General features: G+C 42.5%; 1 protein-coding gene across 1 annotated transcript in view; it reads left to right on the plus strand.

Annotated features, from left to right (window-relative positions):
* The window catches only part of GPR107 (G protein-coupled receptor 107), a 38,168-nt gene that overhangs the window by 3,077 nt on the left and 8,627 nt on the right, over positions 1–26,464 (plus strand). Inside the window, exons 2-17 of the mRNA XM_035341333.1 lie at positions 1,010–1,129; positions 2,220–2,270; positions 2,382–2,470; positions 2,806–2,972; positions 4,696–4,730; positions 4,927–4,983; positions 5,827–5,940; positions 7,456–7,589; positions 8,530–8,605; positions 9,621–9,694; positions 10,254–10,371; positions 11,385–11,515; positions 13,381–13,424; positions 21,309–21,358; positions 22,127–22,210; positions 23,011–23,135. Of these exons, the coding sequence (XP_035197224.1) occupies positions 1,010–1,129; positions 2,220–2,270; positions 2,382–2,470; positions 2,806–2,972; positions 4,696–4,730; positions 4,927–4,983; positions 5,827–5,940; positions 7,456–7,589; positions 8,530–8,605; positions 9,621–9,694; positions 10,254–10,371; positions 11,385–11,515; positions 13,381–13,424; positions 21,309–21,358; positions 22,127–22,210; positions 23,011–23,135 (1,469 nt within the window). The remainder of the gene's footprint in view (positions 1–1,009; positions 1,130–2,219; positions 2,271–2,381; positions 2,471–2,805; positions 2,973–4,695; positions 4,731–4,926; positions 4,984–5,826; positions 5,941–7,455; positions 7,590–8,529; positions 8,606–9,620; positions 9,695–10,253; positions 10,372–11,384; positions 11,516–13,380; positions 13,425–21,308; positions 21,359–22,126; positions 22,211–23,010; positions 23,136–26,464) is intronic.

Genomic DNA, 26,464 nt, shown 5'->3' on the forward strand with positions numbered 1-26,464 from the left:
TCTGAGCATTAAGGGAACCATCTGGTTATTTGTCAGGTTAGCCTGATTCTATTAGGGTGCGTGTGATTTTTACTGCTTCTTAGGTTACGTACTTCATGATCCCCTAAAAAAAAAAGAAAGAAGAAAGAAAAAGCCAAGAGTACTTGAACTCTTACCAGCTGAGCGAGGCATGAGCAGGTATTAATTTCTATATTTCTTGCCAGGTTGAGAGAAGGCAAATTATTCTGCAAGTAAGCCTGTGGGCAGAGGAGTAGATTGGAGATTGGGATTTCTGTTAGAGAAACCAACCCTAGTGGTTCTGTTGGACCCCCCCAGCCATGTTTGGTACTTAGCCTACCTGTAAGACTCAAGGCCTTGAGTCTTACCAGGACCTTAGTAAAAATCATTTGGAAGAAGGAGGCTAGGTGAGAAATGTTCTCATCTCCGCCGTGCAGACAGCTTTCCAGTGTGTTAGGTGTTGGACTGCCAAGCGGTGACCCTGCCTAACACAGAAGATCTGGTAAGACGATAACGCGGTGTGATACTTGCTAAACACATGGCCCGAACCCAGCTCTCAGTTAGGTAAGAGTATTACAGTTAACTAATTCCTCTTCAGTCTGTTGCAATGACGGTGGCTAGGGTTCGAACAAGAGTTTTCTTCGTTCATCTCCAGTCTTTTCTTTTTTGGTAGCAATACTTTGTTTAATCAGTGATGCCAGCAATTTAATTTCCTTCAGACTTTTTTCTTGCAGCGTTCTCAGGAGTAGACTCAAATAATTAGCAATGACACATTTGTTTAAAGTTCAAGTCTAAGTTGTTGGAAGAGTTGGTTGGCTGTATCTGAAGGTATCCTAAGGAGATTTGCACTCGGTGTGATCAGATAGATGTTTTGCATGAACACTTCAGCGTCGATCTCGGTCACCCTACTTCCTCTGTGATTGCTCGGGCAGGTGGCTGCGTGTTGTGGTTTAACCCAGCCAAAACCAGGACCTGTGTACGGGGTTTGTAAACTATCATTTCTTTCTCGTAGGATGATGTGAGGCAGAAAGTGCACCTGAACACCTTTGGCTTCTTCAAGGATGGTTTCATGAAAGTCAATGTCAGCAACCTTTCGTTGAAGCCACCCATGAGTGCTGATTTGGGCTCTGAAGTAAGTCACTTTGAGTCTAGTCACTGCGTTAAGCTTTCTGTCAAGTTGCCCCTGCACTGGATGTTTGAACTCGTGTGAAGTGTCAGACTGCAACTGGTGATGCTCTTTGCTTTGCTCCCCGTTGCGAACAACCTGTGAGGATATGTACGTTGTGAGACTTACCCCAAGCACTATCAGTCTGCTTTAAGGTCAAATTTTAACTCATCACCTCCTCTACTGAAGCTGTGTGCGTCCATATATGTATTTTATGTACAGAACAGCTCAGTAGGAAGGAACCTACAAAGACCATCAGGTCCAACTGCCTGACCGTTTCAGGGCCAATCAAAAGTTAAAGCATGTTGTTCAGGGCATTATCCAAACGCCCTTTGAGCATTGTCAGGCATCAGCCACCTCCCTAGGAAGCCTGTTCCAGTGTTTGACCATCCTCATGGCAAAGGAATATTTCCTGATGTCCAGTCTGTCCACAGCACAGCAGCTTTGTGCCATTCCCATACATCCTGAAGTGCATACTGTGTGTATGTATTGATCCTCTATTGAACAGAGGTTTCCTAAACAGTGCTCTGAGGTGAGACTTTTCATGTTGCTGTCCTGTTATATTCGAATACTCCTCGTAATCACATTATCAGTAGATCCTCAGTACAGTGACGGTATCTGGGTTTTCGGAGAACTTCCACATTACGTGGTACACAGTACATTGTATTGGTGATTTCAGTAGAGATATTGAAATACCGGGGTAGAAAACAGGTCTGTGTTCTTACTTTTCTGCATGCTTCTACTTTATTACAAAAAGTATTAAATCTTTTCCTCGTGCAAAATTATCTGGAAAAGTATTGTTAAGAAGCTGAAAGGGAGCAGTGCCGGAAGGCGCTCTCGTTTGAGTCAGTATATTTTGAATTCTTAGGTATGGATGAAGCAGCAAGTCTATCATATTTGAATGATTTTCTGTCTAAATAGGTAATGAGAAAAGTTCTGCCATAAACATAGGTTAATTTGAGAGCAGTAATTTTGACTCAATCCATGGTGGCTTGGCTTCCCATCCTGGGGGGCTGAGCTGTTTTAATGTGACAGATTGTTCTTAATTGTCTCATAGGTGGGGTTCAGTTTGGATCGAACAAGGAACGATGGGTTCTCCACTTACCTGGTAAGAGATGGGGATGCTGGCCTAAAAATAGCAGCCTGTGCATGGGAGAGAACGTACCTATTTCTTAGAAACAGGAGGATGCTTCAAAAACATTTTTGCTTTCCTTTCCAGGATGAAGAATTGGATTACTGTATTCTGAGAAAGAAACCAGAGCAAGACGTGTCTATTGTAATCTTACTTCTGGACTTCACAAATGAAGTGTGAGTAAATAGTGTGCTCCGTGTTCTTAGGTTACTTTGATAGCTGAAGCCAATGTAACATTTGATACTTCTTGAAGGGCTTGGAAAGCTGCGGTGCATGTAGCTGTATTCTCAGTGGGTTACGTGAAAGTTGGGAGTGAAAGAAATGTTGAGATATAAAGTGGTTCAAGAATTCTTTCTGTATGCTGAAGGGGTGAGGGGATGTGATTCTTCTTTTGGTGTAGGTTTTTCTTGGATTTTAATAAGGTGAATGTCTTTTACTGGTCATGTGTAGACTGTGAAAACCTCTTTAAGAATGTTGATTGGCTTTTCTTTTGTATAAAAATTATATTTAGTGTGAAAGTACGGTTCTCCGCAGAAGCTTCTTCTCTGTTACCTAAAATTTCATTCATGTCTGAGGAAAATGCTACTGCCACGATCACCAAGCCAACAAAAACGTCAGAACAAAATGCTGATTCTGGTAAAAGTCTGGAGGAGACTGAACAAAATACAGGCAGCAAAGGTAAGTCTGCTCATCCTGACCTGTGTGTGCTGCCACTGCTAGCGTCTGGTTGATGTGCATCCAGCAGTGTGTTGTGGTCACATTCCAGGCTTCCCTTGGGCTCGAATTTGACACAGTTCTGTGTAAACCTGCCCATTCTTTGGGCTACTCTTTGGGTTTAAATCCCTCCTGTTCAGCGATGTGCATTATATCCCCTAGAGACTTAGCAATGACTGTCGGAGACCTACAGTATTTGTCAGGAGGGGCTGGAGTGTCTGCTTGTCTTCTGTCTGGCAAAAAGAAGCCTAAAGAGGAATTTGATAGCCACCTACTTCAAATAGAAGGGGGGTTAGAAGGTATTTTCAGTAGTGGCACACAATGTACTGGCACATAGTGCAGCTTGTGGCTGTTGCTCCCGTTATCAAGTCTTGGGTGACTGTGGATGTTGGGGTAGGCCAACACCCACTTTCCTAAGTGGGTATGACAGTACTGCAGCAGATTATAAATGGTTGTACTGAAAGATTTTAAATGCTTGTGTCCAGTGTGGTCCATTACTCACAGTAGGGCTGCTTTGATTCAGAAGCTGAGTTAGAGCCGTCCACGTGTCCTTTCCAGACCTTATTTTTGTGAGATGATGATCTTCCTTATCTGAGAGGTTAAAATCTAGTCTGTCACCAAGAATTTACGGGGATGGAGAGGCAACTATACTGGTAATCTTTTTTGCAGGGATACATCTTTGCCTGGCTTCCAGACCAGGAGATGAAACGGCTTGACAATCTCTGCCCTTACGGAATTAGCTCTAAACAGTTCATGTTATCTCTTCCTGGAAGAGTTAGCAGCCTGATGTGAAGTAGTTGGAGTCTGTCTTGTTATGTCGTGTTCATGATCTTTGATATAGGTGAAAATGGGGTATGCTGTCTTTATTTTGCACAGCTGTTTTAACAAGTCAAGAGCTAAAGCTGGATGGCACTGAAGATAATTTGTCTGACAGGTCTAGCTTTGCTTTTCTTGCAGTAACGTTGGGTGAACATTGACAGCGTGCTGACACGCCGAAGCCAAAAGCAAAGCTTAAGTCTTGAACTTTTACTTTCTGATAGGATGGAAGGACTGTGTGTCTGGAAAGCTTCATACAGGGTCTGTTGAAGTGAGTGGAGTGAAACCATGAACTTCACGTGCTGCTCTGTGGAAGTCTCCTGCCAGTTTAAATTTCTCCAGATCAGATCTTTACTTGGCAGGTCACTTAAAAAAAAAAAAAGGAACCTTGCCTATTACGGAGCTGGGAACCTTTTCCTCCCCCAAAGCAAGTTAGATTTTTTGTAAGTTTGTCAGGCCCTTTATTGATGTGCACATTGAGGCTAATCAGTGATAACATTAAAGTCACACAGTTGCAGAGCGTATGAAACAAAGCTGTAGCCTGAATGCAGTATATGCCACCTGCCTCCTGCATCCCTGTAGCTGGAGGGGGTGGAAAGTCTCCTGGGGCAGGGTTTTGTGGAAGGTGTAGCAGTAGGGAAGCCTGCCTTAACGTTTAAGGATGCATTCAGAATGAATGGTAGTGGAGGGAAGAGTCCTGGGAAAGTAAGGAGGGGTTGGGGAAGAATCTCTAATGACTGTCTTGGAAACTGCCATGCAGGTGAGTGTAGGAATATTTGAGTAAGGTATTGGCAATGTGTAAAAGGTGGTAGTTTATGAGGCTGTCTAAATGCAAACACTCTAAATGTACCATTAATACTTTTATCTCTAGATAAGAAGTCCAAACGAAGTACAACAACCTCTCAGGTAAGAATCTGCTGTTCTCGTTCAGAAAAAAATGGCAAAACATTACAATAAAGTATGGCCAGAAAGTTGAAAGGAGTATTTTGTTGCTGTCAGCTTGCACTATAAATGTACAGGATGCAGTTCTGATTGTCTGGATGATGTAACCAGATGCGGTAGGTACCTGCCTAAAAATCCCTGTCTATATTCCTTTTCCCAGAGCATAATAGAACAAAAGCATCATGTTCGCAACGACGGAGGAACTCTCTCATTTCAGGTAGGGCTTCTGCCATTGTCCAGTCTTAGTGTGTACGGACGGTTCCTTTGGCGTACTACTTTGTGAAAAGTCTGCTGCTCCTTATTGTAGTGCCCGTTTCCTTGGTACAGAGCCTCTTTAGTAGCTTTCTAAGTTTGAGACGGACTCTTCTTGAAATAAACACCAGAAAGCTCGTCATTCATAAAGCGTGGGGGACTGATTTTAAACTCTTTGCGGTTCAACTAAATATGATAGTCTGTGAGCCTTGGCATATCCAAGTATTTGGTCTGTTAAAGCCTTAGCGTTTACTGGGATTTGGCTAGTGCATGCAGATTTCTAACAACAAATAGCTGTGACCTGTCTGATGATTCACTGAAGGGCCAGCTGCTCTGCATGAAACCAGATGAATGCTTTGTTGCGGTACACTGATTCATTTGTCATTGTTGGTTACTATAAAACAAGCATATTTCAGATCGTAATGTGAAACAGAGCAAATTTGCATAGCTGTGAAAATTTGTGTGGTTGTGGTGAGAGCAGAACAGCTTCTTATGCATTAAGGCAAGCATGATCAAAATTCTGTGCTTCACCATGTTAAACAGAGGACACTTCCTGTTATTTTTTGTGTTGAACTGACTTAAACGCTGATGCCCAAAGGTCCTGTGTTTCCAGAGTGCACAGCAGCAGTGATTCTGTATCTGGAATACCGTTGAAACTTGCAGAGGGGCAGGTATCCTCAGAACAGTATGTTTGCAGAAAGGAACCAGCTGAACCAAAATGACTTTTCTGGCCCCAGTAGAGATGGCTTAACAATGCAACCCTGTTGTGAATGAGAACAATGCTGACTTTCCTATTTTTTGTTTTCAGTTTTTTTTTAACATCAGCTCTGATAACCAAGAAGGTCTCTACAGCCTGTATTTCCATAAATGCGCTGGTGAAAAGGGGACGCCTAATAATAATCAGCAGCTATTTAGTCTTGATGTGAGTATAGCTTCTAAAGTATAATTAACTCATTCACTTAGAATTGAAAGCTGTATATTTTAGTCTAGCTTGTACACCAAGCACATGCGGTGAGTGTCTGTCTGGGGTGGGAAGTGATTCAGAGCTGTGCATTTAATCTCTGTAGTGGTGTTTCTAAAGGCAGCGACTACAGTAAGAAGAATTAAAATACTACTTTTAGAGAAATGTTTGGAAATCTGAAGACTGCATGTGGGATTGATTCAGTGTACACAGTTGTGACTAGATGCTGTAATGAGATGAGAGCTAAAACAGCTGTTCGTGTTTTGTTACTCTCAAAAATCACTTTTTTTTTCTCTAAACAGTTACAGATATTAAGGCTGTTGCTGCAATCTGAATTGTTAGTATTTGTGAATTCATTTTTTTTTTTGCTTTTAATGGCCTAAATCAGGATGCATTTTTGCAGTGTTAGGTGAACACCCTTAAGGGTAATATTTCATAGCGCATGTCCTATCTCTTTTATCATTCAAGGGTTCAGTCCTATGCGGTCTTGACCCAGAGATTATTGGAACAGCATGGGCTTTCCATTTGTTCCCTTTCTTGTGCTTATACTGCCTTCCATGCTGTTGTAATGAATTTAATGTAATCTATTTTGTAATGAATCCTCTCATTGACTAAGGTAACACTCAGGTCAGGCCCCTGAACTGCTCGTTAACGTGGCTGTGCTAATGCTACATCAAGGGAACATGGAGGTGATAGACCTTAGTAGCCCTAATTTCACGCAGACTAAACTGCTTTAAATCTGCTTCTAAAGTTCTTTGTTTAGAATGCCAAGTCTTTTAATTGTGATTTGTTGCTTTGACCCCCTGAAGAAGCTGGAAAGAGAAGAAAACCTGGGTAACTAGCCTACCTAATTGTATCCAGAGGTGCACAATGTTTTCAGTGCTGCAAATTTGTCTTGGTGCATTATTTTAATGAAGTCCTAGCACACATAAGCAAGCCTTTTTGGGATGTAAATAAGATGTTAAAGCTGCTGTTTTTTCAGTCACGAGGTAATAGGCTTGCAGCAGAGTACTTCTTTTCTCTTTACACATGAAGAAATCCACTGCAGCAAACCCAAGAGTTCTTGCAGCTAGGTGTGACTCTGCTCACCTGAAATCAGGACTGTGCTAAAACCCTGCTTGTTCACGCAAGGTTGTGTAGATACTGTTACTGAATCAAATGTGAAACTTGGTGGATAGAGCAACTGTTCTTTGGGAAAATGACTTTCCTTCTGAATTATGTTGCATAACTGAAGCACCAGAAGGAAATGCCTGTCCTTTTCTGCTTTTCAAGGAAATTACAGGTGCAATTTGAAAAATATCTTGAGATGCTTGAGGATGAAGAGCTGATTGTATTTTTTTCCTTTGTCTCATAAGTTACCACATCAGAACAGCTCATTTTAAATGAGTTTATCTGTTTGAGTTTAAGAATTGAAGTTCACAGTGCTTTAGCCAAATCTGTTTTCAGTTGTGCACATAACCCACCTTTAATATTCAGATAGAAATTACGGAAAAGAATCCTGAAAGCTACCTCTCAGCGGGTGAGATTCCACTGCCAAAACTGTACATTTCCATGGCACTCTTCTTTTTCCTGTCCGGGACTGTGTGGATCCACATACTTCGTAAACGCAGGTAAACAAACTAACGCTGCATCAGTGACAAGTATGGACCTACCTTGGTTAATTTTATTATGCCCAATTCAGATTAAATCACTTAAAACTCTAAATCTTGCTCAATGCTATATACCTAACACTGCTTCTAGATTCAACAGTTACTTTAATCAGTGCTGTTGTTGCAGACCCTTGTTCTAAAGTTACCAATTCTTATGTTAAGAGGTTATGCGTGTAGCATGCATATTTGAATATATCGTGGCAAAAATTACACAGGAAGGTCCTGTAGTAGACAGCAGAGAATACTATTAGAAAGTAACTCTACATAACAAGAAATCTTTACTTTTTTTCTTATGAGGAATGGCAGAGGAGAGCCATAAACACTTGGATTAAAAACAAAGTGGTGGGAATTTTTTGACAAAGTGGTAGGAATTCCTCTCCATGTGCCGTACTTCGTAATCGTTAAAACTTAACATCAGAAGCCAGGAGCAGCTTGGACCCTAGGACTTGATTTGAAGTTCAGCAGTTGGTGTGATGATTTGGTAGTCTGAAGTTCAGTAGGTGATCTGATGATTTGGTAGTCTGAAGTTCACCTGGTGATCTGATGATTTGGTGATCTGAAGTTCAATCTTGGTGGTGTGGTTTAGTGACTTTGAGGGGTGGGGCGGCAGTTCTGATACCATTGGAATCGTAGTCAGTAATTTTCTAACAAACATCTTGTACGTATAGATCATAACTATGAACTACTGTTTTTAACAAATTAAAAAGTAATAATAGAACATGTAGTTAAAATGTTATTCAGGATGCTGCAGAAGTTTGGACTGCAGTATTAAAGAGAATCCCTTTACACTAATAGTCAGCTCCTCCCAGGAGTTACTTTGACACTTAGGATAAAGAAAATATCCTTGCAGAAACTGTTTTTTTACTGCTGGCTTTTAACTGATAGTTGTTTTTCTTCTCAGAAATGATGTCTTTAAGATTCACTGGCTAATGGCAGCCCTCCCTTTCACAAAATCTCTGTCCTTGGTCTTCCATGCAGTATGTATAACTTATTCGCTAAGCTGTTCAGCTGGGAATTAGAAATGTGGAATTCAGGGCATGATGTTTGAGGAATTTGCATCAAGGGGGGTGGGAAAGAGGAGGGGAGGGGGAGAGAAATGTCTTCTGTATTGAAGTGTTGATACTGAACCACAGCTGTGTGGTGGAAGCGATTCAATTTTCATCAGCAAATTGTGACTTCAAATACAATTGAGATCGTGGCCTGAAAAGGGGAAGCAGCAAGCATATATGGGAGGCTTGAATGAGTTCCATGAATTGTAATGTTTCAGCCATCTGAGGCTGGATTGGAAGCTCGAGTAATGGTACAGCTCCAGCTACATGTCTTAACAATAAATGTTAATGAATGGTTGGCCTTGATTGATGTCTGTAAAATTGAGGGCTGCTTCTTCAGCTGATGTGGCATGGCATACCATGACAGACCTAACACTACAAGCTTTAACACATCCAAAATATGATGTCTCTATTGAATTGTATTGACTTTGCCGTTCTGCTGAAAGATATCATTAACAAAGATAATGACAAGCATTTAATCTTCCAATGTTAGTGCCAGTCATGATCTCCGCCATCAAGGTGATACAAGGGTAATACCTACAAAAATTTTGGAGTCTACTGGTTTGAATCTTGTTTCCAAATGAAAGTAAAACTAGAGATCCTCTAGTTCCCTAATGCACCTGTACTTGAGCAATGAATTAATAAGCTATATATGCAATTGTTTAACTGTAGGTAAGTGTAGAAGCTACGTAGGAAGGATGTAGATTGTATAAAATATATTCAGTAATGCTTAGGAAATAGAGCAAATGGAGATGACCTGACTGGTGCTAACAAAACTAGAATGTACTGGGAGGAAGCATCCTCTAAATTGTGGAAGAGATGAGTTTGTACATGCTGATGGAGAATGAAACTTCAAATGGCTGCGAGAGCAGACCTATTTTATAGCCATGGGTGGGGTGCCGATGAGAGGATTATAAAGTAACATTACATTTTCTGCTTTCAGATCGACTACCACTACATTTCTTCTCAGGGATTTCCTATTGAAGGCTGGGCTGTTGTCTATTACATCACTCACCTGTAAGTATACCAGAAGATTGATTTCGTAGATTCAAACAATGAAACTGAATTCCTGGTGTGGCCGTCCCCCTCCCTCCAAAGAAAACTGGGAAATTGCTGATCCTTTTGTACTGCGGTCTGAGTGACAACAGTCAGCCCTGTGTAAAGGGGAAAGCTCTACTTGCAGAGGGCAGCTGCAGAGAATTGGTACTTTGTTGGTAAAGGAGTAAAAGGAGAAATGCTTTGCTATTCTTTATTCATACTAATATTCAAGTATCTAATTTGCTCTTGCTGTGAATAGTAAGAGGGTGCAGCTGCCAGTGTTTTCTCCTGTTCATGATGGTAAATGGATGACTCCCCAAGGAAAAGATTGCTTATATTGACAGTTGTGAATGAAGGGTAATGTTGCTGTGTGGTGCACAGTTGTAAGCAAATACATCTGCTTCACTCTTGTAGGATAAGCACTTGCCAGACTTACAAATAGCAAGGCATTTATTTGGGTTTGTGGCTTTACTGTCTGTAGGAGAGAGGACCTGGGCAGAAGTACAAAGTAATCTCCTTGCACTGTCTTCTCTTTCAGACTGAAAGGTGCTCTTCTGTTCATCACTATTGCCCTCATTGGAACTGGCTGGGCTTTCATTAAACACATCCTTTCAGATAAAGACAAAAAAATATTCATGATTGTCATCCCGCTTCAGGTGAGGACTGAACTGTGTCGATGCTTATTATATTGTGAGAGAGCTGCTTGTGGAAAATGTAACAGACTGTGAATCCTACACAGAATATCACAGTTACTTCTTGTCTAAGTCTCTTGGTTACAATATAAGTTGAGCCAGAGTGTTTTGGAAGCTGTGAAAGGGCCAGAAGTTATTTCTATATTTTTCCCCATTTTTCTCCACATACTGAGTATGAGATAATGGCTATCGAATAGTGTCAGTAAGCATCAAGTAACTGTAGTGTAGGTATAGTCATGCTGGGACAAAACTTGGGCTGCAAAACAGTACTAAATTACTCAGCAGAGATGTTAAATGAAAGCTGTCACTTCTGAAACGCTTGCTGAATGGGTTTAAGGAGAGGGAAAAATTGAGACTTGTAGGCCCATTGCGTGTGAGGGAAATTTTCCCAGTATGTTCAAAGCAATCAGAGCTTATGTGCTACTCGAGCAGCTGAAGAATAAAGGAAGAGAGCAATTCTATTTGCTGTTGTAGGTAGAATAGTCTTTCTACTTTCCAAGATGGAATCTGTTGCCCAGCTGCAACATCAGAAGTGTGTGCTTCTTGTAGAGCTTGGGTATGGAGTACAAAATGCTGTGAATGACCAGTTTGAATTACTGACTTGATTTAGGATAATGTGGTTAGACTGTTTGCTATCTAAGTGCATGCACGCTCCTGTTTCTGTATTGTAAAAAAATAATAAAATTGATTTTTTTTTTTTTTTTTATCTCTACTGGTACAGTAGATCCAGTGTATTATGTGGCAAAAAGGGCTACGTCCTGCATGTCAGCAGAAATTAATTCTAAGCAGTTATTTCTGTAAATCCTGTGAAGATGCTTCTGAACGTGTTGTTTTTGACATAGAGCTGCAGAAGAATAACTGATGTTACCAAATAGCCTCTTTCTGCAACTGTGGGACAGCTTTTACTGAGCTGGCAGCCCACGTCTAATCTCTCTTTGGAAAGCTTCTGAAGCCATTAAGCACCTTTTGTCCTGTAGGTGCTGGCAAACGTGGCATACATTATCATAGAGTCGACAGAAGAGGGAACAACTGAGTATGGGCTGTGGAAAGAAATCCTCTTCCTGGTAGACCTGCTGTGTTGCGGTGCCATCCTATTTCCAGTGGTGTGGTGAGTCACTGGGCGTGATGGATGGTTTCTGAGCCCTGGTGGCTTGGGCTGCTTCTCAGCTAATGGTTACGGGCTGCTAAAGGTTAAGATGCTACCAAAGCAAAGAAGTAAATGTCTGTCCTTTGTGGAGTCAAGTCTTCCGTTAATTAAACTGTATCGGTCTTTAACACTTCAGTCCAATGTTGTGGAAGATGCTTGCTTTGGAAATAAATTAAAAAGATTAATTAAAGTGGGGGGTGTTTTAAAAGCATGGCCAGCACAGTGCAAACAGACTATAGGTGCCTTTGAAGCTTGGAACTTGTCAGAGTGCTGATTCTCTGATGTTGAAAAATAGGGTTTTGCTTTACTGCCTGAGGTTGGAAAGTAGGCCACTATATTCTAAAACAATAGTGCTGTCTGAGATCAGAGCTGCTTTCAGCCAGAGTAGCTGCATATTTACTTGACTGTTTAGAAGAAATAATCCCACAGGGAACATTTCCCTGCCCTTCCTTCCACTCTACTTGGCAAGGAAAAATGTTGGTTATATAAAACCCCACCAAAACACAGATAATTCAGATAAATGCTATTGTTGCTGCTTGCCAGTTTGTCAGAACGTTTATATTCTAAATTCATTTTAGTCTTAATTGGATAAACAGCTGGATTTAAAAGAGGATATGAAGGAGCTTCTGGCTCCTTGGTTAGTAAACACAATATTCTTGTTTTTCTCCAGTATCTCCAGTGTTTTTTCTGAAATGCAGAAGGAGTGTGTCTGTCTGATAAACCCACCCTCACTCAATAGTGTGCAATGCCTGAGTATGTGGGAGAAAATTGTTTCATGATGTATATGTGTGTGTATAAACACATACATGGTGCTCAGTAGATGAGAGTAAGCTTCACCTTGGCTCACTAGGGTGGGTTTCAGCTTCCCAGTTCTCTGCGTAAGGACCAAACCCAATCTCCGTGGCCTTCTGCCAAGGGAGGGAAATGTCTTCCGAGAAATTTGCACTGCCCACTTGACACTTCCCCCACTGGAAGGAGAGCATTTGGGTTGGGTAAATAAAACTGCAGGAATAATAACCTTCATTGGAGAGAGATTCTGATTTCCTATGTACAGGGAACTTCTACAGCCACAGCTTCAGCTGCATAATGTGCAGAATCTGTGTAACAATATGCTGGTACAAAGCTTGCTTTCCATAACAGAACTGTTAGATGTATTTGTGTGAGCTGTCCTGTAGCTGTTTATGTGGTGTGCACCCAATGCTCCTACATTGTCATGGTACCAACATAAACTGGCAGGGAAGCCTAGGACACACAATCCTGCCCCTTTTCATCTGGACAGCCTCCCTGCAGCTGGTGGGCTGAGTCATGTGAGCAAGGTGACTAAGACTTGGCCCTCGAATTTCCATTCCTGCAGGGGAGCTTCTGTTACATAAGGTGCCTGTGTCGCCATGTAAGCTGTAATCAAGTCTTTAAATGAAAAGAGCTTAAAAGAGCAGTAAGATGCCGAATGCTTGGCAGTACTCTGAATAGTAGCTCAGCTCACTTGTACAATAGTAGCTCAGCTCACTTGTACAAGTGGAAAGCGTTGAGCTGGAAAATGCCCCCATTTCTCACTTTGCTCCCGCCATCCCTCAAAGCTTTCTGTAGGCAGAAGCAGGTTTTAGCAATTTAGCTTTCTTAATCACAAGGAGATGCAGACACTTGAACTAACTGCTTGAGATGGGGGTGAAATGTATGCAGTGCCAAACGTCCTAAGGCACAGTTAATTACGGGCGTAGCCTGGCCATAGAGAGCTAACAGAACTGTTAGAGCTCTGGAGGGCTGCAGTGAAAAGGGAGTGTGAAAATTATAGCTATTCTACTTTTTTTTTATTATTATTTTTTCAGGTCAATAAGACATTTACAGGAGGCTTCAGCAACAGATGGGAAAGGCAAGTAATCTCTTTCTTGCTGTTCTATGCTACATGCCATAGGATACTGCCAAAATTTCCAACGTAAAGTTGATTTTGAAATACATAAATTAAAGCTATAAGTCTACAATGTTACCGGTACTTTGCTGCTTTTCCTTGGTGGACTTTTAGGAATAACTCCTGGAAAATGCCCTTTCTTATGCATTGCTTTGACTGTCAGAACTCGTACATGAGACTTCAAGCTAGACATGGTAACTAGAGCAAATCATCTGACAGCTTTGCCTTGTTCTCAGGCTCAGGTGCAATCTAGAAACAAATTCTGGAAAGGGGGGTCTGTTTTGACTAATGGTGAGCCTTATTTAATTTCTACGGAATTCTGTTCCTGCCTGGACAAAGGGAAATAAACCTCAGTAGGAAACAAAACATAAATTGGCATTGAATGTAACACAGCTCTTGGCTTGTCCATGTTTGTACAGCAATTTAAAGGGCTGCTTGTGTAAAGTCACGTTATGTTTATTGTAGCGGTGAGTGAGACGATGGATGGAAAGTCAGCCCAAATATGGCTTTTGCAGTGTTTGCTTTTCCTGTCTTGTCCTCTCACTGCTTCCAGATTAGTTCCTCAGTTGGCTGCAGATTCACACGTGGAACGTAGCGCTGGCTTCCTAGGAAGCGGGCAGCCATTTCAGTATTCTGTCATCTGGGGCTGACTCTTCTTGAAGGCTTTATTTGTAGAAGGTCTTTTGTTGAAACATCCATTCAATCCAGTCCTATCCTTTAATTCTGTTGTTTCTGGAGGGACTAAGATAAAAGGGATGAATATATTATTTACCCCTAGTAACCAATGAAAAAATTGAGCTTTAATCTACCATGAATTAACACTGGTAGTTTTCTCATCAGCATGTTTACGTGGATATTTTTACCCTTGTCCACTGAGCATATGTCGTGGAGTATTTATGCTCTCACTGTCACAAATCGACTTGAATTTAGACGGTCCTTGCAGAGGTCTTTCTGTTAACTGAGGAGTTTGCATAAGTAAGGCCTGGTTCTTAGCTGAAGCTGTGTGTGACCGCAGCGTGGGGTCAGTGTGTCACTGAGACAGAAGACCTGCTGTGCGGCGAGGGATCTGTGACTCTTCCATGCTGAGAACTCGGGGGCTACTGCACCTGAGATGGAAAACCACTGGGTCTGTCCCAAGGTGATTATTAGCCTGTGGTCACCTTGCACTTGGTGGTTTTCATCACAAGGTGGTGCTATGGATTTTGACTTCAAAACGCTGAGTGAAGGGCAGCATTAAGGTGGACAACAGCAGGGATGTTCAGCAGAAAGGCTCCTGACGTGTCTGACGCTGTGATGGGTGGGACCCTGACCTGAGTAAAACCAAGCGTTGCTTTCGCTTTTTATTCTGAAAGATGTGTTATGTCACATGGACAGTAAAAGAGGAGGTAAAAGAAAAAAAATGGAGGTAAAAGAAAATGGTGATCTGAGAAGCACTGCTTGTATCCTTACAGCTACTCACTGGTACACGCAGTAGCCCCTCAGACTGTCCCGTGGTCCTCCGCTTTGTACCACTGTTGTGCTTGGGCAGCTGCGATCCTCACTGTGCATGTTGTGTGTGGGTCACCCACCCGCTGCTGTTACCATGCTTCGTTGTGGAGAATAAGTAGCTGTAAGCCTAATAATTAAGGAATAGGTAAAAAAATGTTCCGGGAAAGCATTGCACAGACTTGCCACCAGATTGTGGCCAGGACGGCCACGGTGGTGGGGCTCACTCGTCAGGTACAGCGTAGTCAGAGTGTAGTCAGAGGGGTGGCTGCTGGAAGCCCACAGGGAGCATTACCTGCTGGTGTCATGCTGCTGGTGAGGAAACTAAAGATGATTTTGCAGTATAATAAGGTAAAATCCTTCTTAGGCTTATGAATGAAGTGTCTTGAGTGGAACCACATGCTCCTAACTCTGTAGGCTTCCCTTGGAGGTCCTATTCAGAGGTGCTGCTCAGTGCCTTGCCTTCTCACAAGAAAAATATGACCAGCACTAATGCTGAATTCATCAGCTTTTTTTTTTTTCCCCACAGATGAAGACTGTTTTCTCCTTAAGTGGTGAAAGCTTCTGGATTCTTTCATATGCAGTTTAGCTGCTGCACCATCTATCCTGTGGTTAGGGTTGTCTTAATCCTGTGTGGACAGAGTTCTGGTCAGCCTGCCTATTGCTTGCTAGGATTTATTGTCTAGAATTACCTCAAGGGCTGCTTTCACTGTTCCTCTTGCATAGGCTTCATTAACTTACAGGGTGTCCTGGTGAATTATATACTAAGAATGACGTAGCTGTTTTTCCTGGCGCTGGGTCTTCTGGTGACCTTCTAGCCAGTGATGAAAATCTAAGGAAAACTGGTTTTGCTTCCTTGTGTCCATCAGAACTAATGACTTCAGGCCTTTATGGCTCAGTATCCTGCTTCTGTTCCCTGACTGTCTTGTCCTCTTGCAGCTACTTCACAACCTGTTTATTAGATAGCACTCCCTTGGGTCAAGTGCAGTCATGACTGCAGTCTGACTAGAATGGAAATGAAGTAGAAAGCTGGCCAGGCTACAGGTCTTCAGTCTGTTATAGCTGTGCTTGCTGTAGGCCTTTGTATTGGCTATCTACAATTAAATAAAAGGCTCGTTAAAACTACTGCTAGTGATCTCGAGTCGCTGGCTAATGTTCATTTAAACTTGATTTTTTAAAAATGATTTCCGAAAGTGGCAAAGCTGGAGGAATGGGTCTAAAGCCGTAACTTATCCAGGGTGACCTCGCAAGCACAGATGCTGTGGTTTGCTGGTGAAGAGGAGCACAGCGATACGGCTGGGTCTCAGCTGCCTGGTTGGTTGGTTATTTATTTATTTATTCATTTGAAGGTGATCTTTAACTCTGAAGCAAAATACCTGACCTACGCAGGCTTCTTGTCCTGCACCAAAGTGGATGTAGAAAATAGGATTTTAAGAGCTTCTTTAAAAAAAAATCACCACCTTCAGATCTAAGCGAGTACCTAGCTCTTCTGGTCTGTCACTGTATTTTTCAGAGGAAGTCTGCTCTCTGTCCACTTCTGGTTCTGCATTGCAAATGTCTTGCTTAGAGATTTAAGGAAATGAGCCTAAATGAGCCAAACTAAGCTAAATCGTTTGGGCTGCTCAACTACCACTACCTTGTTCAGAGGCATTACGAGAAAAGGAGGAGAAGAACCAGGTTGTAGTAAACTTCCTTATTTGAAACTCAGTTCTTGGTCCCTGGACCTCTGAAGTCTTACACCCCACTCTCACCTGTCACGTCGTCTGCTGTTTGAGGGAGGAACGGAAGGCTGGAAACACCGCTGCAGCTTTTGTTCTGCCTGTACCTCTGCGTGTGATGAGAGCCGTGAGGCTCGGTGCAGTCTGATCACGACCAGTTAGCTATTCTCCCGAAGCACTGCAGCATGGCAGAGTTGGCAGCAGTGCTAGGGGAAATACATTGCAACGTATAGCTCCCAGGCAACATCCCCTGTGTGCCGTGCAGTGGGCAAATGATGATGAATGCTTTCATGCTTGGCCCCCACGTCAGGAAAAAACCATTTGCTGTGTTCAGCATCGTCCTGCTTCTGTGCCACAACTGCTGTGAACGAGGAGCCTGCTCCTGCGTGGTGCACGGCCCCCTGGGCTCAGCTGAGCTCAGCAGACGCCGGAGGCGATGGCTGTGCAGACCTGTGCTCGAACACCTCGGCAGCTCTCCTGCGAGGAGCAGGGGGTAGTGCACGGGTAAACATGCTCCAGGCAGTACACGGACATCTCAAAACCTTGAGATAAAGCTTAGTGATTTAAGTGTCAAGACCTCAGCGGATAGCACAGGAGGGCTGGGAAATGTTGAGAAATGCAAATTGGGAAATGAAGTGGGCCTGTTATGTTCTAGGGTACCGCTTCCAGGCGTGCTGGGTGTAGGTATCCAGGGCTGAAATAGCAGTTACGTGTTGGAGACACACTGCTTATCCGGTGCTTTGGAATTTCTTCTGACTGTGACGGGGGACTTCTGTGCCAAATGGTAATGTGCTTCAGAGTGTTCAAGATTAACTAGTGCCACCTTCTAATACATGACACGGAGAGCTGCTCTATCTGTTTGCTTGACCCCATCTTCCTGGTGTAGGAATGCTTTTAAGCAGAGTGCCATAGAGATTATAGGGCCGTATGTCTCAGTTACTCCTGGAGCTGCTTTTTGAGGTCTAAATCTGCGTGCTGCCTTCATTGCTGGGGAGTGGGGGAACACAAGACTTGCGTTTACTGTCTGGTAATGGCACAGACCGCACCTCAAATGTACAAGTTAGCATAGTGTGCAGTGCGTTGTGGAAATACCCTTAGCTGTACTTTGCTTGCTCTGGACACATCACGGTTTGTCTTTGCATACTGTATAGTCTGAATTGGAGCTCCTTTTGCCCTTATCTGCAGTCCTCTTCTGTTATTACATACATATTCTGAAAAGTTCAGATTTACTCATCAAAAAGCTATTGTCTGGTAGTGTGCAGGGCTGTCGCTGTCTGGCTTTTTTTTCCTCCATCTTACAGACTGCCTCAGCATTTGAAATTAGCATGGGGAGCAAAATGAAGAAGTGATTGATTTCCAAAATTCCGTGGCGTGTTACGTTTTGATCAGTGCAGGTCAGGCTGTTGCAGGCATAAGCTGTTAAAGTAAATGGTGATGAAGAGGGGAAACTGAGAAGCAAGTTATAGAAGTTATAACTCTGTCTTGGAGGGTGGCTTTCATCTTAATTAGTCTATGAAAGAGGCGGAATGCAGGTATGAGTTAGTTTGTAAAACCTTTGGTAGAGAGTCTCTTCTTGTTACGCTCTGCCGTTAAGCACTGTTCCTCGAACGATTATCATGCTCAAAATACAAAATTACCGAACCCTCACTGCATGCTGCGATTGCTGCTTTATCACAGTTTTACAGGCTGGGGCTGCAGGTGATTTAAGCTGTGACAGCTGCTGGCCTACCCTCTTGGGGGGGTTGCTGTTGGTATCTGGGCTGCCTGGCTAGGTGAGCTTAAGTCTCGAAGTGTCCAGTATAGCAAGACTCAAGAGTTAATGCTTGAAGCACCTTCAGCCTGAAAAAATAATTCACAAGCTGCTGATGGCAAGGAAGGATGATTTTAGACTTTCTTCAGAAGAGTGTGTGCTGTAATTTTGAGCTGTTTAGAAAAACTGGCAGGATTTTGTAACTGGGCATTAATCCTGACTCCAGTATCTGACAGTGGAGAGGAGCATTCCCTGAACTCGAGTTAACTACAGGAGCACCTGGCTGTGATAACCAAGCAAGCCAGCTTCCAAAGGTGCCTCTGCAGACTTTTGATTTGGTGCTTCTTGTCTTTTTTTCCCCTTCTCTCACCCTTCTTTTCCATGCTTAGCCTTTCCAGATACCTAGGTGTAACACTGTGACTCCGGTATTGATTATCGAGATGGGAAGGTGAGATCTTGAGCTGGCCTCTGTCAGCTGAGAGAGAAGTGCATTGTGACGCTTGAGTTGGCGGCCACATCTTTGGCTTCGCTATCCTTTCCTCCTCCTGTGCGCTGCATGAATCCAACAGAAATGACTCCCCAGCTCCCTCGGTTGTTGACTAAAACACTGATGGACTGGCAGTTTGAATCACAGCTGTTGAGTTGGTGTTCCTTCAACTACAAAGCCTGGGAATTCTCGTGGCCTGTCAGTGCACCAGTTGGTAGCAGTTCTTGGAGATGGATGCGTTGAGTTCAAAATAGATCTTTCTGTACAAACCGATACGTGGTGAATCACAAGATGTTCATGGTCACACTTAATGTAATTCTTTAAATAGGACAACACTGCCTCTCTGCTTCATGATTTAGTGGGTTTGTTCTGCGTACTTATGTTTTAATTTTTCTCTAACTGCATTATGGAAAACTTCTAACATGAAGCTATCCGGTGGAGGACTAGACCTATGAAAATCCGGAGGTTTTTGCTATTTAAATGTAGGAAACTAGCATTTGTGAGCAGGTAATGTCTCAGGGCTGATTTAGCTATCAAGGATTTAGTTCTAGCAGTTGCAAGTCTTGGCATCTGTTGCACACGGAATAGTGAAGTGCTCTTTGTGTTCAGCTGCAGATACTCTTCAAATGTGAGCCTACAGCTTGGGCACTGCGTTCTGGATTCCAGAACCCCACGTTGCAGAGTCAGTGCTATTTTATATGCAGTGTTTCATATGCAGTCAACAAGAAACCATCCTTCCAAAATCAAGAGCCAGTGTTGCTCTAGACATAACCGTTTGTACCATAAGATTGCCCCCACAAGGACACAGTCCTAAAGCCAACGCAACCTGTCTGGTGTTCGGACAAGCGTGCCATGGAACGGGTTTTAGCTGCAGGAAAGCAAATTTGGTGTTCCTTCCCAAATAAGGCTTGCTTTTTTCTCCCTCTGGAGCTCTGGCTCTGCTTCCTCTTAACTGACATGCCACTGGTCAGTACTAAATCAGAACGACTTCTAGGTGAGTTTTATTCGCCTGTCACCTTATGCTTTGAGGTAGTCAGGTGCTGTGGTGATCTTGTGCCCACTGGAGGAGGGTTTGTATCTGTCTCAGGGTGGCCATAGCTTTCCTGTAATGTTTCAGGGGGTGTGTTGTAAGTTTAGGGAAGTGACGCTTGGTGTCTAGATAAAATGAAGTGGGTTTGTAACAGAATGATCTGTCTTGACTGAAACTTCTGTAGTGGGAGCATACAACACAAATTGAGTGGTACGTCTGGTGTTACCTTTCCATAAGAAACGTATCACTGTTTTTGCCACAAAGTGAAACGTTTTATTGTAGTCATTAGTCCTTCCGTTTGTGATGCATAACACTGTATTTTGCATTGTTGTAAACCTTGGAGACCTTATGTGCAAATGCAGACAGTATTTTATAGATGTGATTTTTGCAGCAGGTGTTTTCTGAGAGGGAGCACAGGTAAACTTCAGCACCGTGTGTTATAATTCCATCTCCCTTAAACAGAAGGAGGGCTTGGAGGGAATACAAGTAAGAGAGTGGCAGCGTTTTCTAACTGGCAACATGTGTTCATTGGCTCTAAATTGCATCTCTGCATGCTGTCAACATATCTTGGACTCTTTGCCTCTCATGTTGTCACAAAACAACCAGGAGTCCGTATCTGTTATCCTGCTGCACCTCTAAAACCTGACTCTTAAACCAGAGCTGACAGCTGCTCCATCTGGTGTTGACCTCTGCTCATTCAGATGAAATGCGCCGTGTTCCTCAAGAGCTGATGTAATCTGTCCAATAAATGCGGCTTAGCCTGGGGCCGTAGCACAGGGTTTGTGCTTGAAACACGCTCATCTGCCCTGCGAACTGCTTAGTATGTCTCCTCATGCCACTTGTAAATTGTGACTGAGCAGTGAGTGGTGGGGAATACAGCCTAGCTGTTGAACAGCAGCTGAGTATTTTAACAAGATGCAGTGGTTCCTGGATGCAGGATTGTCTCATGGAAAACCTCTGTCTCTTATCGAGTACTTCCTGACTTCACTGCCTTTAGCTGATCTGAGCAGCTCTGAGGTAGCGTCAAGCAGCATGGTCCTTGTGGCAGTCCTGAGGCAACAGTAAGTAGTTGTGTAGGCAGATAAGCATTAGAGGAAGGTTCTGTACTGTAGGCTGTGTGTGTATACGTAAAACTTAGTGTAAAGGTGATCTCAGTGAGTTGCCTTTTTAAGAGGTCGTTCACCGCAGCCTAGGGATTGGCCAAGATGTATTCAAGCCAGACTAGCATTCCTCAGAGCACCCAACAGCTGTGGGGAGAAAACCTCTAGTGTGGAATTACCCAAGTCGTAGTTTTGATCACAGTCTTACCTTGTAGACAAGCATAAGGAGAAACTCTCATTTTGATTAATTTTCTGATGAACCTTTGTTCTTTTGACAGCTGCCATTAACCTAGCAAAGCTGAAGCTCTTCAGACATTACTATGTTATGGTAAGTAAACAAACAAAAACAACAAAAAAAACCTTGCACTCATGCATACAGAGCACATCAAAGCTGTTCAAGCCTTTTGACGGCTTACTTGTTTGAAGCTACCATAGCTGATGAATGGGGTAGAGAAGCTCCTAGATCCGTGGCAGTGCTGTGCTTTGGCATCTTGGCCAACTGGGTTACAATCCTCAGAGCAACTTACCTTCTTTTCCAAGCAGTTGCATCCCTCTATCTTTTAAATTTGCTCCAGCTATTGGTAATGCTTACTGATTTCCTCTGGAGACAGTTTGAGCTGCCAGTTGAATTGATGAGCTTGAATAACGTACCATAAACTTGCTAAACTAAACGTGGGACCAAATGGTGCCTTGAGATGCATGCGTGTAGATTCTGATTAAGTCAGTGGGAGCCATGAGCATACCTCCCAAGAGAGCGTAGCCTTCTTAATGATTTCCAGCGGTCTCATTTCAGACTCTTATGAGTGTTAAGAGTAATAAATTACAGTACTGATTCTTTAGTTCTACAAAATCCTGATACTTAAAGCATTTTCCTGATGTAACGTAGATTTGTTAGTAACAGCTTGAGTCATTTGGATGTTCAACAAGCTGCAGAGCCCTCAGCCCATATCTTCCTTGTTTATTGAAGGAGCGTAATAGGGCTAATTTGACATAATGAGTTGTCTGGGAACTGCTTCAGCTATTTTTCTGGAAAAAGAGGTTCAGTCAGGATGATGCTATTGTTCACACACATGCTTTCTCCTTTTTCTTCCCACAGATTGTGTGTTACATTTACTTCACACGGATCATTGCAATTCTCATAAAGATTGCTGTTCCATTCCAGTGGAAGTGGCTGTACCAGGTATTTGTCTGCAAAGGAAAATACATCCATTCCTTGATTCTTTTCTTATTAATCTTTAAATATGACTGCACCAAAAAAATCCATAATGGATTCTTCATGTTAGTGCAAAACATCTCAAAGCACAATGCTGCACCCTCTTTTTTCCTGACTTTCATCACTGATCGCTCCTGGTGGCAGGAGTGTATTTTTAGTTTTATGTTTGTCCAGCAAGGCTGCTGGATTACACATGAGATGTCTGAAAGTAATTGCATTATTGATCTTAGTCTTTAAAATTAAAAATATCTGAAGGAAATTAATCAAGAACATACAAAAGAGGAAAAAAAAATACTCAGGTTTGCCCTGTGTAATTGAGGCCCAAGGGAGCCAGTGAAATAGGCTTTTGCTTTTCCACTTACAGGCTTTATTTGCCTAGTGACTTTTAAATACTTGGTTTCTTAACATATAATCCAAGTAACCGTGCAGGGAGTCTTTGGAATACATTAACTGTTGAAAATACCAAACAACATTGGGATATGTATTTTTTCCAATTCAAAAGCCAAGTCTTGCCGTAGTTATTTAAGAGCACTGGAGTGGTGTCTAGAATTGTAACTGTATTTAGAGTGACAGGGAAGGCTGGAAGAACAAAGAGCTTGACAGCCTTTTGCCTGAGATTAATGATAACAGGACAGGAATTGCTTTTTTATTTCTGCTATGGCACAGGCTTCTTGGCCATTAAATCTTGAACCTTATGAATGAGAAGAAATGTTTCATGACCGTGAAGGATCATAGGACTGAACTTAATCTTGTGTTTTTACTTACAGCTGCTGGATGAAATGGCCACACTTGTGTTCTTTGTCCTCACTGGGTACAAGTTCCGTCCAGCATCAGACAACCCATATCTACAGCTTTCTCAAGACGATGAGGATGATTTGGAGATGGAAGCTGTGTAAGAACCTCCCTCTTTTACCTCTTAACTCGACCTGAGAAAACTAATGTTTATAAAGAGTTTGTTTTAATCTCCAAGTCTTTGTTTGAAAAAAGATTAAGTTCTGTATGCATATTTAAAGACGTGGGGTCTATTTGGTGTGTGTTAAACTACCAAAGAGGCTTGTGATATGAGAATGTCTGAGCTGCCCATTGCGGTGAAGATGAATAAGCTGGGAAAGCATTTCATGGGGCAGAAAGATGCCCAGGGATGTGCCAGGCTAAACAGATTAAACACAAACTGTGTTGCTGAACGTCAACATGCCTTATAGATTGTCATCAACGCTGTGTTTTCAGTGTGTCTGAAAATAAATCCTCATAGTTAAAAAAGCAACCACCAAACAAATCATAAAAATCAACTACCAGTCTGCTGACTATAAATGAGCATGATGTAAGGTCCCCTCTACCATGGAGGTCAGCCTGTAGCTCTGCAAAAATTTAAGTAAGCTGAGCTGAGGAGCCGGGGGTTTTAACAGTACTTTTCACAGTTCACTTCTTTGCTGCTAAACCATGAGGCACCACATATGCAGTAGGACCTGAATTAGTCTGGAGCAGCTATAAAGTGGGACTCAGCCTAATCCCTGTCATTTCCTTTGCAGTGATTTTCTGAGGACTTAGTTTCAGAAATGACACTTGTTTCTATGATAGAAACTGCTCTAAGATGTGCAGCATGCTGGAAGTGTTGAACGTGGTTATAATTGCTACGCTCTATAACTACTATCTCTTAGTAGTTATGCATTTAATGCATAGCTGCAATTCATGTGCAGGCACGGAAGTCTGTTTTCTGAGAGTTTCTTTCCCGTTTGGCAAATCTCCTTTACCTGTTCTTGTGTGAAATAAATCAATGTTCCCCCAATTTCTATTGCAGGGGCAAAAAAGTTAGGATATGTTTGCTGCCCTCGTAGTTGGCTCAGGAAGAAATGGAGCTTACTAGGGAGTTGCTACACGGATAGATGCATGAGGTGGAATCTAGCCTGAAATGTCATGCCAAGGACTTCAATTCTCAGAAATGTCTCCAGTAACAGAGATATTCTTGCCAAATGCGTAGTTATTTTTGCTTTGGGTTCATAAAAACCTCTTTGTAGAAAGATGAATCCAAGTGACCATAACAATACTTATCACTTGAAGGTCTTTAAATGGTTTATACAAGAAGCTGTTCTGAGTTTGGGTGCTGGTAAGCACACATCCTCATTAGGAAGGCACTGTCTGAACTGGAAGATGTGGCAGGATTTGTGGTTGTTCAGAAATGGGCTCCTGCAAGTTTGCCTGTTAGACTGAAATTAACTTTGCATTGTGTACTTAATGAGTTTTTACTTGTTTGTTTTTTTGTTAGGCCTAATAATAAAGCAGTTCTCACATGTAGTGATTTCACTGGACTGGAGAAGCTGCTTAATTTTAGAGGCTCTGCCAGGAAAAGGCCTTAAAGTTTAATGAACTAATCAAGTGATTTACATCTTGCAGCAGTGATACAGACATTGCTAGAAACTCGAGGATCAGAATTCTTTGTGAGCCTCTTCCTAGTAAGGCATTTTGGTCTTTGCCTTGGGAGTTTCCATTGTTGTGCCTTGTGGGTTGTTCCCTTAGCCTTGCTGGATTTTTTCTCATCTGATTCCCTGTGAGTTTCATTCCATGTGGGCACTTGGCAGAGGATAATTTCTAAGTGTCTTGTTTTCCGTTCCCTGGCTGCATCAGGGAGGTTAAGCATACACATTTCAGAAGCACGATGTGTGCACATTCTGTGATAGGTGAAGCACTACAGTGCATGTGTATAAAGTTTCTTCTTGACTTGATCTTGGTAGTCCTGTTTTTGCTTTTATAAACATTAAACGTTGTTTCTATAGGGAAAAATATCAAGGTTTATTCAAGCAAGTGACTAAGTGTCTGACAGCATCCTGACTAACCATTGTATGAGTGTTTTGTCTTTCATGTGATAAATATCCACTTGTCTTCAGATGCTGTGGCAGAAGAGTTGAAAGGTTGCAGAATTCATGGTGTTCTTCCACGTCTTATTTCCAGGCTTTAAGGTGGTTTTCCTTTCTAAAAGGGTTTTTATTTATGCAAACTATACAAAGCTCTGTGTGGCAGTAAATGGAAATATTGCTAAGGACAGCGTGGCAATCTGCAGAGCTTAAAGAAAAATGTGAAGTCTAGGTGTCTGTGACAGAAGCAACGTGAGGCACAAATCCTCTCTCTGTAGACTTTTGTAATTCTCAAAAAATACTCTGTGAATCACGAACAGTGAAGGTGGCTTGTAATAAGCTTGTAAAGCTACTTTTTTTTTTTTCAGCTAACACACCCCTGTCTTGAGAGAAAGCATCCACAAATGTTTTAAGACTCATTTCAATTATAGCAGACTCAATAGAAGTTGCCCTGGTGGAGAGGAGAGGATGACTAAACCCGAACTAAGGACCAGCCTGTTCTTTTTCAAGTAGGGTCAATAGCCATTCATCTTCAACAAAGTGGCTCTCTGTGCATTCTGTGCCGGGCAGCTTCTTTAGCCTGTTCTGTCAGTATGTGGGCCTGTTGCTGACAGTTTGTTAGATTAAAGTACTCCCTTTGAAAAGGTGCAGCAACACTTGGCAGAAAGAGCTGTCAGGCTTCCAGTCCTCATGCCATTTCTGGGGCACGAACACAAATGTAAACGGTGCAGTAGATGAGGTGGGGTGACGAAGGGCAGAGGAAGCAGTTTTGTTTTTTTTTTTTTTACTCTTGCAGTAAGTTATTTCATTAGCTCAGTAAGCATTGCTTTAGAAGAGCTCTTCTACAGATCTGGGTTGAAGTCGTGCTCATAAATGCATGCGGGGTTAAGATGCTTACGCGGGAGGAAGAATTGCAGGAAAAAACATTAATGGTTTCGTTCTTAACTCAGTAAATCCGCTTTACTGAGTATTTGGAGACTGCCTTTGTGTTTACTTAGCACCACAAACAACCTCAACATAGTGAACTGCTGTGGTAATGCTGACCTACCTTTGCTTCTACTTCGGGATCTGGAGTTTCTTGCTGTGTCATGAGGCAGCCTATTCTGCGCTCAACGTCCTGGCTGGCTGCTTTTCTCTGCTCTCTCAGGCTGTGCTTCATGGCAGGCTGATTCATGAGGCTCTTCATTGGAAGTGATTTTCTTTCTCTGTGACAGCTACAAAAATCCTCTCTGGAGAGATGGTTTAGCGAGAAGGGTTTGTTGCATTTGAGCTACAACTGATCTGTGGGCTAGAAATGCAGTTCAGCAAACTGTTCAGCTGAGGAATGTTTACTTGCAGTGTTGCAGGTCAGAGCTCAAGTTCAGAGAGTGCC

The sequence above is a fragment of the Oxyura jamaicensis genome, chromosome 17 (genome assembly GCF_011077185.1).
Source record: "Oxyura jamaicensis isolate SHBP4307 breed ruddy duck chromosome 17, BPBGC_Ojam_1.0, whole genome shotgun sequence".
In the NCBI taxonomy this organism is placed as follows: domain Eukaryota; kingdom Metazoa; phylum Chordata; class Aves; order Anseriformes; family Anatidae; genus Oxyura; species Oxyura jamaicensis.